A 14,622-nucleotide genomic window follows, 5' to 3' on the forward strand; every position below is an offset into this window, starting at 1 on the left:
GCCAGCAAGGGAGCCGGGACGGGACCAGCAAGACAGGTAAGGCTGCGGGCGGCGGATTGGCGGGCGGCAGATGGGCGGATGGGAGGGGGCTAACTATAGCACCACAGCCCCCCGGCGCCCACACATGCACAGCGCCCCCCCCGCGGCCGCGGGGACTGCGGTGCTATAGTTATGCCTCTGACCGTGTTACTGGTTACTTTGTACCTGTTGCCATGTTACTGGTTACTTTGCACCTGTTACTGGTTACTTTGCACCTGTTACCGTGTTACTGGTTACTTTGTACCTGTTACTGTGTTACTTTTTACTTTGCACCTGATGCTGTGTTATTGGTAACTTTGCACCTGATGCTGTGTTCCTGGATACTTTGCACCTGTAGCAGTGTTACTGGTTACTTTGTACCTGTTCCTGGTTACTTTGCACCTGTTACCATGTTACTGGTTACTTTGCACCTGTTGCTGTGTTACTGGTTATTTTGTACCTGTTACTGGTTACTTTGCACATGTCACCGCGTTACTGGTTACTTTGCACCTGTTGCTGTGTTACTGGTTATTTTGTACCTGTTACTGGTAACTTTGCACATGTCACTGCATTACTGGTTACTTTGCACCTGTTGCTGTGTTACTTGTTACTTTGTATCTGTTACTGGTTACTTTGCACCTGTTACCATGTTACTGGTTACGTTGCAACTGTTGCTGTGTTACTGGTTACCTTGCACCTGTTGCCATATTCCTGGTTACTTTGCAGCTGTTGCTATTTTACTGGTTACTTTGCACCTGATGCTGTGATGCTAGTTACTTTTCACCTGTTAACGCATTACTGAGTATTTGCACCTGTTGCCATATTCCTGGTTACTTTGCACCTGTTGCCATATTCCAACTGATGGCCATCCCTGCTGTGGGGCACAGCATTCCACATACAAATCAGCTATAGGATAGGGCTTAGCAGTGCGTTAGGGTTGGGGCTAAACTACATGCTTTCTGCAGTAGGAAAAAAATTAGACATGTCACCTAGGATGATGGGGAACCATCGACTGTTGGTGGCAAATCGTTGATGGTCAATAGCTATTCCTGGGTGTTAACCTGTCACTGCAGTTTTAGCAGTTTCTCCCCAACCATAGCCAAAGTTGTGTGTCACACAGGAGGTCGGGTAGAAGGATGTGGTTACTGCCTATTCTGGCTGCTGTGGCAAACCTATACATTTGTGGTTTAGTCCAGCGGTTCCGTCCACTGAGCTGGTATCTCAGGTGTTTCCCATCGGTTTCAGGTGCAGTGCTCATACATCTTGGATCAGATGACCACTATTCCACCAACAGCTGTGCAGCATTGAGGGTGTCCGAAGGTCCAGCCATTCAGCTTCCATATAGCTGAAGTCCCATGCTTCTCATTGTGTCTCATGTGATTCTGTCTGATATAGATCCAAAGACCTGCAGACTCATTCTGCATTCTGGTTCCAGCCCAGATTCAGTGATTACTGGTTCCAGCCCAGTGCCAGCCCAGATTCAGTTATCATAGGTTCCAGCCTGGATTAAAAAATCACTGGTTCCAGTGCATTCCAGTATTCGTCCTGCATCAGTTACAGAACTCTAAATTTAGCTTCCTCGCTGGCAGGCACCTCTCTGTTTGCCTCTTAGGGGACCCAAACTGCCACTCGACAATCTCCAATGCCAGATCCAACACTTCTCTCCTCAGTGCGCCCAGGGCCAGCTCCTCCTCCTCGGCTTCCTGCCATTCTCACTAATAAAACCTCCTTCACCATGCTCCTGCGCCCCTGTGGTGCAGCCCCCCCCCCCCCCCCCCCCTGCCACCGCTAGGGCTGCGGAGCCCTAGTGATGCCACTGATCAGTTATCATCATTCTCTTCCGTCTATGAGAAGAAATTTCATCGGACCATCTGGTTTCCTACACTCTGCTTCGTTCACACTGGTCTCCAACCCCAGACTCCAGTTCGGGTTCACTAGCTCCGACTCTCTGACCCTGAAGTGGTGGATTTAGTTCACTCTCTTGTCATCTCCTGCCTTGACTACTGCAATATCCGGTACTCTTTACCTAGAACGGCGCCCGCGATTAGCATCGCGGGCGTCGGCGGTAAAAAATCGCGGGAATAAAATAGTGTGGCGAGCGCAGCGAGCCACCGAGCCCGAAGCGTGGCGAGCCCCACGAGGGGACGCGGATACCTTCACAGTTATACGCGTCCCCTCGCGGGCTTCACAGGTGTCCGTGGCGACGCGGACACCTGTGAAGCCCGCGAGGGGACGCGTTTACCTGTGAAGGTATCCGCGTGTGCTCGCCACGCTTCGGGCTCGGTGGCTCGCTGCGCTCGCCACACTATTCTATTCTCAACTCCACGCCGACGTGGATAGTGGGGGTATGAAAAGGTCGGAGGACGCGTACCGCCGCCCCTCGCGGGCTCGCTGCGCTCGCCACGCTTCGGGTTGACGTTGATCGTGGGGTGCCGTTAAAAATTGTGGGGGCCATTTCAGACTTCAGGGGGACTATTAGGGCTCTGTGGCCCATTTAACATTGTTTCCTATGGAAAAATCGCGGGCATTGAGGCATTTAACACTAAAATCGCGTCCAATCTGACTTTTAACACTGATCCCTATGGGAAATCGCGGCCATCGCGGGCATCGCATCGCACCCGTTTTTTAGTGCATACGATGGTCGCGATGGTCGCCGTTCTAGGTAAAGAGTACCCAATATCCTTCTCTCCGGGCTACCTCTCGCCTGCCTCACCCCTCTCCAATCCATTCTTAACGCCGCTGCTAGGCTCATCTTCCTCTCACGCCGCTCTACCTCCGCCTCCCCCCCTCTGTCTATCTCTTCACTGGCTCCCCATTCCTTTCCAAGTTCTCTTTCAACTCCTCACCACCACCTACAAGGCTCTCTCCTCCTCCACCGCTCCTTACTTCTCTTCACTGATCTCTATCCACACTCCCTCCCGTCCTCTTCGCTCTGCCGCCGACCGCCGCCTGACCTCTCACCTAATCACCTCCTCCCACTCCCGTGTCCAAGACTTCTCTCGCGCTGCCCCCCTGCACTGGAACAACCTCCCGCCACCCATCAGGCTTTCTGATTCCCTTACCTCCTTCAAGCGCTCCATCAAAACCCACTTCTTCCGACTAGCCTATCCCTCCTCCTCCTCCTAACCTCTTTCGCTCCTCCTATCCTGCCTACCCTACCCCTCCATCTGTTCCCATCCGTTCCTACTTATCCTATTGTTTTTCGTTCGTCCACCCACCTATTTTTAGTCTGTTAACTCTTATGAGTAGGGTCCTCCTTCCTCACGTACTCACCCTACCTCATTACCTCACCTGTGCTCCTGTCCTGTTCTTCCCTTCCTCTACTTCATATTCAGGCTCCTCGACAATTTCGACACCTACTTCAGAACTGATGCTGATTTTAGTTCTACCAGCTATACCCCTATTCATACTGTATTTTATCAACACACCCTGTACGTTACCTTGTAATTTGTTTTTTGTTTACTATGTATGGTGCTGCAGACACTTTGTGGCACCTTATAAATAAACAAACTACTACTACCCATCAGTCTCCACTCCAGACTCTTCATAACAACATCCCATATATTGTGTGGTTGTACGCTAATGCAATTACCATTTTCTAGGCTACGGAACTGCTTATGTTAGCAAGTGAAATGAGAGGAGATGCCCACCACAGCAATCACAACTCATTCACAATTGCGTATACATTCGCAGCCTATACGCAATTCAGAAGAACTTCGACTGCTCGAGATATTTGGCTACGCAGTAGTGATGCAAGCACCATGTCTCTCTGCGTACATGATCCCAGCTGACGTCAGATACACCCCTCCCCCAAAATGGCTGTGACACCCGTGCATTTTTGTCACCACTCCTCATTAACTCCCACTAACTCCCACTAACGATCACTTGCTGTCATAGGTTCATAGGTATGCTCCTGGCACCAAGTACCACGCTACACCTCTGAATGCACGGAGGGAAAGATGGAGTTGTTAATAATTATCAAAATTAATGTTGCTTAGTTTAAATATTACTTCTGCATCAGGACACTGGTACCTTTAACTGGTAATATCTCTATCCATAGTTGCCTACCCTACTGCATTCTGCAGGAGACTCCCTGAAATAGCAGTAATCTCCCTCTCTCCCTGAATAGCCTAGCAATCTCCCCGATTTCACCTTACCCACAGCTGTTACATTTTTGGGGAAAAAATAAAAATAAATCAGAGATATAGACATTCAAATATAATCCTAAGTGGCTTTTCCCTGCATTGGTTTTAAGGCACAATGGGGCAGATGTATTAAGCCTATGAAGAGATACACTGGAGATAAACTGGAGATAAAGTGGAAAGAGATAAAGCACCAGCCAATCAGCTGTGTATGAAATAGGACAGTTGGGAGTTGATTGGCTGGTGTGTTATCTCCTACTTTATCTCCAGTTTATCTCTTCGCTAGGCTTAATACATTTGCCCCAATGATCCCTATGGCTACATGCATTTTAAATAAGGTATATTGTGGTCACTTATATGGAACCACGTGTAAAACACCATACATGAACAAGTCCCGACACATATCAGTGGTTTCTCTTTAGCAAATACAGTAGATCTTACTAACTGCTTTGGGGCTCATCTACATTTGAATGTATGTCACTGTATGACACGCCTCTCAGATGTAGCAGTACACGCCCACTGCGCTTCACCTTCACAATCTCCCTGACATGATTTTTTCAAATGTAGGAAAGTAGCATTAAACAGGGAACTCACATTAATCTGGTTGTAGTACAAGCTGTCCTCAGGGCTACTGAGGGTTTTGGGCTGCTGACAACGCCTCCGTGTTGTCCTCAATTTCTTCTCGATGAACTTCTCTGAACCTGCCACAAGAAAATGGCCTCATGCAATAGTTATATATTTTACACAATATTCTAATTAAAATTGGGTCCAAAGGAAGCTTTTTTTTTCTTGTAAAATTTTTCTTCTTCTTCTTATATTCGTTCATTCCTTGGAACCTAAATTTTAAACCTAAAACCACCCACACATAGAATGTTCAAGCCATTGATGAGATATCATCAGGTACAGCGGATGAGAACGACATATGTGTAAAGTTCTGGGTGAGTCTCTGTTCTAAATGGACACATATGACTACAATGACTACCCAGAGGAATAAAGATTACCCAAAACATTTATGCTAATTTCCTCAAACCTTCACACATTAGTGAACATTAATGATAGCTGTTTATAAAGTAACCTATAGTGCGGAAATTATTTTCTTTACATCAATACCTACATTTCTACATACCCCAGGGCTAATTACACATAGCAATTAGCATGGAATACCCTGCGCGGGAGTCCCTGTAGTCTATTTATTTATTATTTATTTACAGTTTCTTATACAGCGCAGCATATTCCGTTGCGCTTTAAAATTGGAATAGTCAAGGTTTGCGTGGAATTAGTGGGTTTCCGTAATTGAATCTCATTTCTTTTTATTCTAATGTCAACATGGATTAATGTAAACAAAATACTGACCCACTAGCATTTGTATTGCTTTAGCTGTTTTTAAATGAGTACTGTATATAGGGCCAAGGCCGGATTAAGGGGGGCTCAGTACCCCTGGGCCCCCCTCTATCTAGGGCCTTCCTGTGTTCGGCATGAATTTTTCAATTTTTTGTTTGTTTTTTAAGCTAAAGGTTTTCTGCATGGGAGTGGGGTATCTGAGTGCTGATCATCGGGGCCAGGGCACACTGACTGCACAAGTGTGCAGTGCATTACTGGGAGTTAACTAAGTCCCATGAGATTGCACAAGAGGTCAGAGGCTGAGAGGCTTGTGCTGAGCTCTGATTGGTGGAGCTCATCACATGCTTCTCAGGCCCATAGAGGACAGCAGCAGCAGCGGTTTTGTCATGGGAGGGTTTTTAATCAGGGGCAGCACTGAGCCTGTGAGGTCTCCTACAGAGTAAGGTACAGAGTGACAAACACAGGCTTTTCATGTGGTGTATATAAATTAATCCCCACCCCCCGCTGTTACCCATTGACCAAGTTTATACAGCCATTACTCTGTAGCCCTTATTCTGATTGATGCGGACTTTACCGCGTTCTTACGGATCGCGTCTTTACGGCGTCTGCGCATGCGTGGAGAACGCTACGCGCATGTGCCACGCCTTGACTCGGTACCAGTTCGGACAAAGCCCGTCCAAAACTGGTCACCGCAATCAGTCGGGAAATAGGGGCGTATTATGGGCGTCATGCGGAATGACACATGGGCGTAGTTTCAAAGTGGGCAAAACGGGGCGGAAACATGGGCGGACACGGGGGAGTACACTTATGTTGGGGGGCGTACATTCGGAAACCACTCCGAATGCACGCGAGCAAAAAGGGCTGAAATGTGCGGTGTCCACAAGTGTACTATTGCTTTGCGGACACCACTCGTTCATGCGGTAGGCGAACGTACGCCTAATGACTACAACCATTAACACCTGAACCCAATAACAATCTACTCCTTTACTCATTACTCACTAATAGGACGCTTGTCAGTGCTTTAATTGAAACCATTGCACTTCAATTGCTGTAAGGGTTAATGTGTGCTATGCATGTGTTAGGCATGCTTGTAAGGATATATTGGAATCTAATTGATTCCAATTCCAAATAAGCAGTTTTTTATGAGGATAGGTAATTGAATAAGTGGGTCATGTGATGTCTTGCAGAAGATACTTCATAGTGGGTTGTTTGGCGTAAATCCTCCGCTTACGTGCGGTAGCACCGCTTGGCTCCCGTTCGGATGCGGTATTCCCGAGCATACTCTGTAATACTCTGTAATACCGTGCCGAATCGGAGTGTTTCTCCCGCACACGCATGGTTTGTATGTCGTCCGTAAACACGCCCTGTTCTTAAAGAGTGAGTCCGTCCGAATGCGGAGGACACGTGGGCGTTTCTACGGACGATGGCCGCATGCGGCAAAACACCGTGGCGTGCGGACCGCTCCGTAAGAATGCGGGAATATCCGCACAGATCAGAATAAGGGCCAGTGTGTTGACAGTGTAATATTCTCCGGTGCAGTTTGCGGCCAGTAATGACAAGTGGGAGGGGGCCCCTCTGTAAGTGACCCAGGACCCATGAAGGCCCCCCTGCAGTGCACATGGTTTTGTCCATCTAAGAAGGTATTTCTCAGAAAGAGTGAACCAAAATAACCCCGTGTTAGAAGTGTTTAACGGACTCATAACATGGTATAAATAATTCTCTTGAGATGAAAGGGACTATAGAAAACAGCATCAATAATATAATTAATATCCAATTAAAAAGATAAAAATGGTCATTAAGCACAGTATGGGTTAGAACTTTTGCAACTGTGGTTGTAGAACTTTAGATTTTTTTTTTGTATAATCTCAAATGCCCAAACCTAGGACTTTTCTAGAGAAAATGATTCCATGTCTGTGAAATGAATCCTGATTTGATGGAATAACAATGTTTCTGGACATAAACTGGGTCCGCACCTGACGATGGTGTGATTCTTCACTGCGATATGACGATACAGCGCACAGATGGATTTGAGGGTACACACTATATCGCGGTCACCCAATATAGATTCAGACCTGCTCACTAGGCTGCATTTATTCAGCCGAAAAATCCTTTGATGGTTAAGTAAGGCCAGGACTTACTTTTCAGCTGCATGGTCTTCTCCGAATTGGGGGTGGGCGCTGACGTCATGTGAGGTCAGCCACCCTCCCTGAGCAGGCAGGGGGGACGCCTGCGTTCCGTGGGGCCCGCCTACCATTTCTATTGGCCCGCCAACCGTTTTTGTTGGCGTGCCAATTAAACGCCAGGTGTCCACCCAGTGTGCCTCAGCTCCCGATGCTCAGCACCATTAATCATTGTCACGTCGCCACATCGGTGAAGCTGCAGCACTACCCCACTCCCATGCACAAAACCTTTAGCTAATTTTTTAGAAATACATACCGAGCACACGGGGGCCCTAGATAGAGGGTGCCCTGGGGTACACACACCCTGAGCCCCCGCCCCCCTCTTAATCCGGCCCTGGGCTGGATGTAATGTGTACTGTACACATAGGACGTAAGCCACTCCAGATTTGTCCAGCTATTCACAAACTAATGGCCCGTACACACTGGGTGATCCCCGTTGCCGCCGATATCGAGTGCCGGCATTGGCAAGTGCATACACACTTGCTGATGCTAGTAGGCAAGGAGCGATGTTGGGTGGGGGGAGCAGGGGCCATGCTGCCCTTGTGAATTATGCACTTCCTCATCTATACAAGCACAGAGGACAGAGGGGGCCATTAACTACCCTCGGGAGCGTGCATTGGCCCTCAGGCTGGGCATACACACTGGACGATGCAATGAAGAAGGGATTTACCACCCAGTGTGTACAGGGCTTTACTGTACGCATGGCTAGTTTGTGGTGACAGCTCCTGTAGTTTGTATGTAGAAATTCCAAAATACTGTAGTCATAGTTTATTTCTAGAGCTGGGAACGTAATGCAGAATTTCGGTACAATTTGAAATTTTGAAAACAAATGGAAAAAAAATGATGTTGATTAAATTCTTTCTTGCTAGTTTCTTAACCCTGTACAATTGCCATGTGAAGAGTGTTTGCGCCATAGGCCAATACCTTCTGGGTGAGAACCAAATTCACAATGTACCTGTACTCCTGCGAGATGCACAGAAATTTGAATTCCGTTTACTTCCAGCCGTGTGTGCTTCATTTGTATCTATCAGTTTCCTAACTGCGGTTATACAGTCATCCAGATCCTAACACACAATATAAAAGAAAAATATGAGAAAATAAAGGACCTTAAATTCCTCATCTGACTGGCACATAAACTGCTATATAATCCTTCCCGGCATCCTAATCCCCTTCCCGTCAACCTTCCGCCCTTGTCAATTCCCTCATTGCCAGATATTCTAAAAATTCTGTCAGATGGAATGTGATGATGATATTTATTGTGATACATTGTGATTTGACTGCAACAAAGTTAATCATTTAAAACAAAAAGCATAAAACATAACTACAGGTACTAGTGAAACCAAACATTGCACAGTAAACCATGCAAATACTCGTTAATATCAGGGCAACAGAGGATGGGTATGGCACTCCCCTGTCATGGTGTCCTTGTGTGCAGAGAACAGGACAACCCCCCCCCCCCCATGCTGCACCGTCCCTCCCCGCCAGCCTATATCGCCACCCCGCCGGGTCCCAGCGGCTGCAGGGGAGTTGTAAGTGACTTCTCCTGTAGGAGGAGTCGCATAGTGTATGGCCGCCTATAGACATCCTTTATTTTGTGGTAGGCGGACTAAATTGCCCCCCCCCCCCCCAGATCCCAGAACCCTACTCAGCTGCCTAACGCCGCCCATTGGTAGAGCTAGCGCTTTAAAAGAGACAAACAAAATTTGCATCTTGCAAGAGAATATATTTTAAGGTGCACTTTAAGCAGTGTAAAAAAAATACATTTAAAACAGATAAAAGTGTTACATAGTAAAGACAATAATAAAGTAATAAAGATAAGCCTTTAATAGTTGAAGACATTAAATAATAGTAAATAAAACTGTATTTTTGGTGAAAGATCTAAAAGTTCTAATCAATGAGGTAACACAAAAGTAGTCGTACATTGGACTTTGAAGACATGTTCTTACTCTTTCCACAAATCTAACTAACTAGCTTCTAAGTAGTGTCCCGGGGGGCTGACGCTGACCGTGCTGCCTGGTCTAGAGGACAAAGGAGACACTATGCCAGCCGCCATCTAGGTATTTGCAAATTACCTTTCCAGGACCCACACATGCGCACATGCAATGGCGGGACTGCACATGTGCAAAACACTGTTTTCTGCAGCCCATAGAAGCCAGCTAGGGCTGATGAAAACGAAGGGAGTGGCTTCCCACAGGAAGTACTTTCTCTGCTAAAAGCAGTCTGGTCTGGCAGTCCCAGAGGAAGGAAACACCACCCATTGGGATATAATATCTGTGAATGACAGGTAGAACTTCCAATAGGAAGTCACTACTAGCCAAAGTGAAGCCAGTGCTGTCACGGACTGCAACTGGATCACTGGGAGTGGCAGATTTTACAGGCTGTGTTTGAACTGTTAGGAGCTGATTGGTTAGTGCTTTATTTTTTACCACATTGGGGGGTATTCAATCCTGGCTGCTATTTCCACCGGCGGAAAAAGCAGCTGTCGCCGATTCAATGCTGGAGTTTCCGACAGCATTGAAGGCAGTTTCCAACAAAAAAAGATCTGACACTAGACAGTCGGAACATTGAATTACAACTGTCGAGTTGAATTTGAGAGAAGCAAAAATGGCCTGGGATTCTGACTGTCGGGACGTTCTGAATCACAGATTGAATACCCCCTTTATCTCTCTCCGTGCTTTGGTAAATACCTCCGAAAACCTGTAATCATCTGAACATGGACATTGAGATTATATATCCTATATCCCACAAAGCAGGTGGAAAATCCACTCTGACAGTAGTTCTGGGCTAATAGACAATGACCCATAATCACTAGTTCAACCTTCCCGAGGAAACCTGGGAGCACAGGAAATGGTTAAACACGGCTTAACCGGTAGCTGAAACCACAAGGTCTTTTTGATAAATAGGTCTTTTAAAGCTGTACTTTTATGAAGTGGAAATCTCAGGGCACATTGTGCACTGCCCCCCCCCCCCCCCCCCCCCCCATGCTTCATTTGTATCAGCAAAAAGCTATAGGAAGGTATTAATCTGCTTAACATTTCTAAGTACATCATCCGCTGGATTTTGACTTTTTTCGGTTTTTATCTTACATATGCTCTACAGAGTTACTGGCAAAAAAATGTACATTTTCCTCATTTCATCCTTTCAACATCAAATGGTAAGCAGCAAAAATTGGATCAAACTTCAAAGCCTGCACTGTGCTCCAAGTCACAGAGAGACTCCTCCGTTTCACATATTGAATTCGAGCAGGATATCAAAGTCCTACCAAAGAACCTGAGGTCTTTACTAAAATAGAGGCTGTAACATCTGTAGCGGAGCGGAGTGCACAGACACACCACCTCAGGGAGCAGCCGGCGTTTTATTCTCCGCAGCAAATTTTCAGCCTTTTGATACTCTCTTTTCACTGTACCTCCCTGTCTTTCCACAGAACTGAAGTCCTTAGCAAGCAAGGCTTTTGTCTCAGAGACTTCAAAACATAACTAACGGTTTCATGTTCACATGGCTCAGCCAAATAGCTGTGAACACTTCTCAGGACAGAAGACAGAGGAATGCAAAGCAACAATGCAGCGCTCAGAGGCTGCGCATGAGACTACCTGCTCCGGCGGCGGCTCCGGCCTGCGTGACTCTGTGATATGTATCGTGTCACCGTCCTCTTCCCTGGGAGACAGAAAGATATATATAAACTCATATATTTGTGCTGCGACTCAGTTACCCAATACAATGCAAGATCAGTAGTAAACAATGCTTTAGGGGGTCATTCAGACCTGATCGCTGTAAATTTGAAGGCCAGATGACTATCGAATGACTGCGCATGCATACAGATCGTGGCTCGCATGCGTAAGGCCGTCGTGCGATAAAATCCACAATCTTTTCTGATCGCAAGTTGCAAGTTGGTTTACAGGAAGCTGGCATTCATAACCGGGCGTTATCTGGGAATGTCAGGGAAACCGCAGGCGCGCCCAAGAAATTTCAGGGAGGCTCTGCGACGTCCGCTCCGGCCCAGGTCGGCCTGTTTCTATTGCAGTGCCGAGAAAGTCCTAGGCTATTCACAGACTGCCATGGAATAATCATTCGATAGTGATTGAGTTGCGATTGGATTTACAGCTATTTGCCGAGCTGCGATATTTTCCGCAAGCTTTTCTCAGCCTTGCACAGAGTTGGATTTCACTCTGGCGGGGCGGCTGCTATTTGATCGCAGGGCTCTGCAAATGAGCAGAGAAGCGATCAGGTCTGAATAACCCCCTTAGTAAAGCTCTCACCAGATGGCTCCCTAATATTTAATTTCCACTCCACCCGAATTTGCATACGAGCACGATGTTTTTAAAATGTGATTGTTCACCAGGTGCACGCACTCAACATTGTGGTCAGGGGCGAGGTGACGGGCCGGGGGACTCGCCCATGGGAACGCCCAGCATTTCATGGGTGTTTCCATGAAAATGCTGGGGCTTCCCATGGAGATTGCCCGGTGACATGGTTTCTAGGGGCGAGTAGCTGACATCACTGGATGTCAGCTTCCTGCCCACTTCCTTCAGAACATGCACGCAGATCTACGGTTGCTCTGAGCACATCATTCTATGGTCGGCAACCATTGAATGATGTGGGTGCTCCCCAGCAGGCTGCGAATGGATGTTTATGTCAAACATCCATTCGCAGCCAGTGCACGCTGCAAATGGGTGGCGGCCAGGCCACCATTCACAAATATAGCCGGCGGGCTGCCGTTAATGCAGATTTCTGTCTGAGCCTGAGGCTGGAACAGAAATCCATGTGAAATGCGCTGATCGCGGGTGACGCAAACCTATTACCACATAGCACCTCAGTAGTTACAGACAGGAGTTCTACTCCACGTGGGAGGTTGCTGTGGCCATCCAATCATCCAATCATCCAATCAGAATCTACTACTTGTTTATTTAGCACCTGAATCTAGAAGATAATAAATAGTACCTGATTGGTTGCCCATTGTAACATCTCATGTGAAATAGAACTCCCATCTTAGTAACAACCCCCCCCAATGGTTTAACTGTTCTTTGCGGGTAATTTACCATGCAAGTAAAATAGGCTGTAATTGAATAGCCCCAGGCAGTAGAACCTGAGGCTGCCCCTCTTTTCCCAGTGCAGTGTATTACCACTACTAATTGCATTCGGCCTTTTGTGTCTTTAAAAGCTTTCACCAAGTACGTAACTACCATTTCGTAGCCAGTTACTGTAGGCTTGGGATACTCAAATTTAAATGAGCATTTATGCCAGGGTTTATTCGCAGCTAATAATTATCGCATCCCGAATTCTATGGGTTAACTGTTCTTTGTTCTTTGCAGGTAATTTACCATGTAGGCAGTAATTGTCTGAAATAGACGGGAGTTCTATTGAAGATGGGATGCTGCTATGCTATCAGATTCTACCTATTATCATCTAGGTGCTATATAAGGTGGGTTATTCTGGTTCACTCACAAAGGCAAATTCACTCTCTAATGGACAAAAACATATGCACTGCAGGTGGGGCAGATGTAATATGTGCAGAGAGAGTTAGATTTGGGTGGGGGGTGTACAGATGGAGCGTCTCTCGCACATCTGTACAGATGGAGACTCTCGGCTCTCTTGCAGGGGCTTGCGCTTCAACCACCAGCTCCTGCCAGGGGGCACGCACGCACAAGACGCTCACGCGCCCTGTGGCGACAGAGCTCGCCGCCACCGTCCACCGCCTCCCCCGCCGCTATCGACTGTCCCCATTGCCGCCCCGACCCCCCTTAACCCTGCCCATCTCCCTAAAGCAGAGATGGGCAGGGACCAGTTTAATGGAATCCCTCTTCACCGGCTCTTGCCATCTGGGACGATCTGGCGAGAGCCAGGCAAGGAAGAGAGGGACTCCATCTGTACTTCAAACTGATATCTATATTACAGTGTAAAAATAAAGCAGCCAGTATTTACCCTGCACAGAAACAAAATAATATCCAAATCTAACTCTCTCTGCACATGTTACATCTGTCCCATCTGCAGTGCATAGGGTTTTGTCCATTAGAGAATGAATTTCCCTTTGCGTGTGAACCAGAATAACCCCCAAGAAGTAGAATGTGATTGGTTGCTACGGACAACAGTCCATCTTCAAAAGAACTCTAGTCTTAGTAAATTTACCTGACCTAAGGTCACCGAGACAGCCTGAAGTGAGGCAAGTATAAGTTAGATTTAGAGATGTGTCCTTACTCACATAAGCTCCAATTGCTGCGCCATTATCCATTTGGTATTGTACATCGCATGTTTTTGCACTGCACCGGCCATGTCATTGGCCGGTGATAAAGTACCAGGCACTTTATCACTTCTCCTCCGTTATCACTGCTTCATACACCTACCCCTATGTGCTTAGTAATCACTTTGTAATGTTTATTTATGCATTCACATTTTGTTAAATATCTAGACTTACCATGTTCTATTGCTGTGGTTGGTACATGTATAGTCTGACATTTCATCTGTGAGTGAGAATAATTTGCTATTCTTCATTACAATATAATTCCTTCTTGCAATGTATCCCTTAAAAGCTATACAGGAAGCAAGAAACATAGGTTACTTCTTGGAAAATATTATTAACTTCAAAGTGGCACAAGTTTATAAATCATTGTATATAACAGAATATTTATTGATTCTATTGCAATACAGGTATTCAAAGCAGAACAGAAATCTGTGTATTCACAGTTCATGGCGTTAAACATCCATAAAACATCATTCTTACCCAATAATACCAGATATAAAAGATAACACTGTTACTCTCATCCAGAGTATTCGGATACATTCTTATTTAGCACATTCAATAATGTTGCTACAGGCTAAGATAGACATTAGGAGGAGGAGGAGATGGGAGGGTGGTCCAAGGTCAGCATCCCAAATACACAAGACATACACTGTTGGGTTCTTGGAGCTAATGTCTGATAATTGAGCATAATACAATATCAAAGCTT

The 14,622-nt window shown here is 46.4% G+C and overlaps 1 protein-coding gene and 1 long non-coding RNA gene across 3 annotated transcripts in view; one reads left to right on the forward strand and one right to left on the reverse strand.

Annotated features, from left to right (window-relative positions):
• Positions 1–12,155, forward strand: part of LOC146019696 (uncharacterized) — a 36,023-nt gene extending 23,868 nt beyond the window's left edge. For both annotated transcript variants that reach the window (XR_014450664.1, XR_014450663.1), the window contains exon 3: positions 11,106–12,155. This is a non-coding gene — a long non-coding RNA (uncharacterized LOC146019696). The remainder of the gene's footprint in view (positions 1–11,105) is intronic.
• Positions 1–14,201, reverse strand: part of MYO3B (myosin IIIB) — a 70,004-nt gene extending 55,803 nt beyond the window's left edge. The window contains exons 1-4 of the mRNA XM_083152174.1: positions 14,091–14,201; positions 11,272–11,335; positions 8,637–8,745; positions 4,755–4,861 (exon numbers count right to left, since the gene is read on the reverse strand). Of these exons, the coding sequence (XP_083008300.1) occupies positions 4,755–4,861; positions 8,637–8,745; positions 11,272–11,335; positions 14,091–14,167 (357 nt within the window). The 5' untranslated portion in view covers positions 14,168–14,201. The remainder of the gene's footprint in view (positions 1–4,754; positions 4,862–8,636; positions 8,746–11,271; positions 11,336–14,090) is intronic.
• Between the last annotated feature and the right edge of the window lie 421 nt (positions 14,202–14,622).

The sequence above is a fragment of the Crinia signifera genome, chromosome 7 (assembly GCF_055691185.1).
Source record: "Crinia signifera chromosome 7, ASM5569118v1, whole genome shotgun sequence".
Lineage (NCBI taxonomy): Eukaryota > Metazoa > Chordata > Amphibia > Anura > Myobatrachidae > Crinia > Crinia signifera.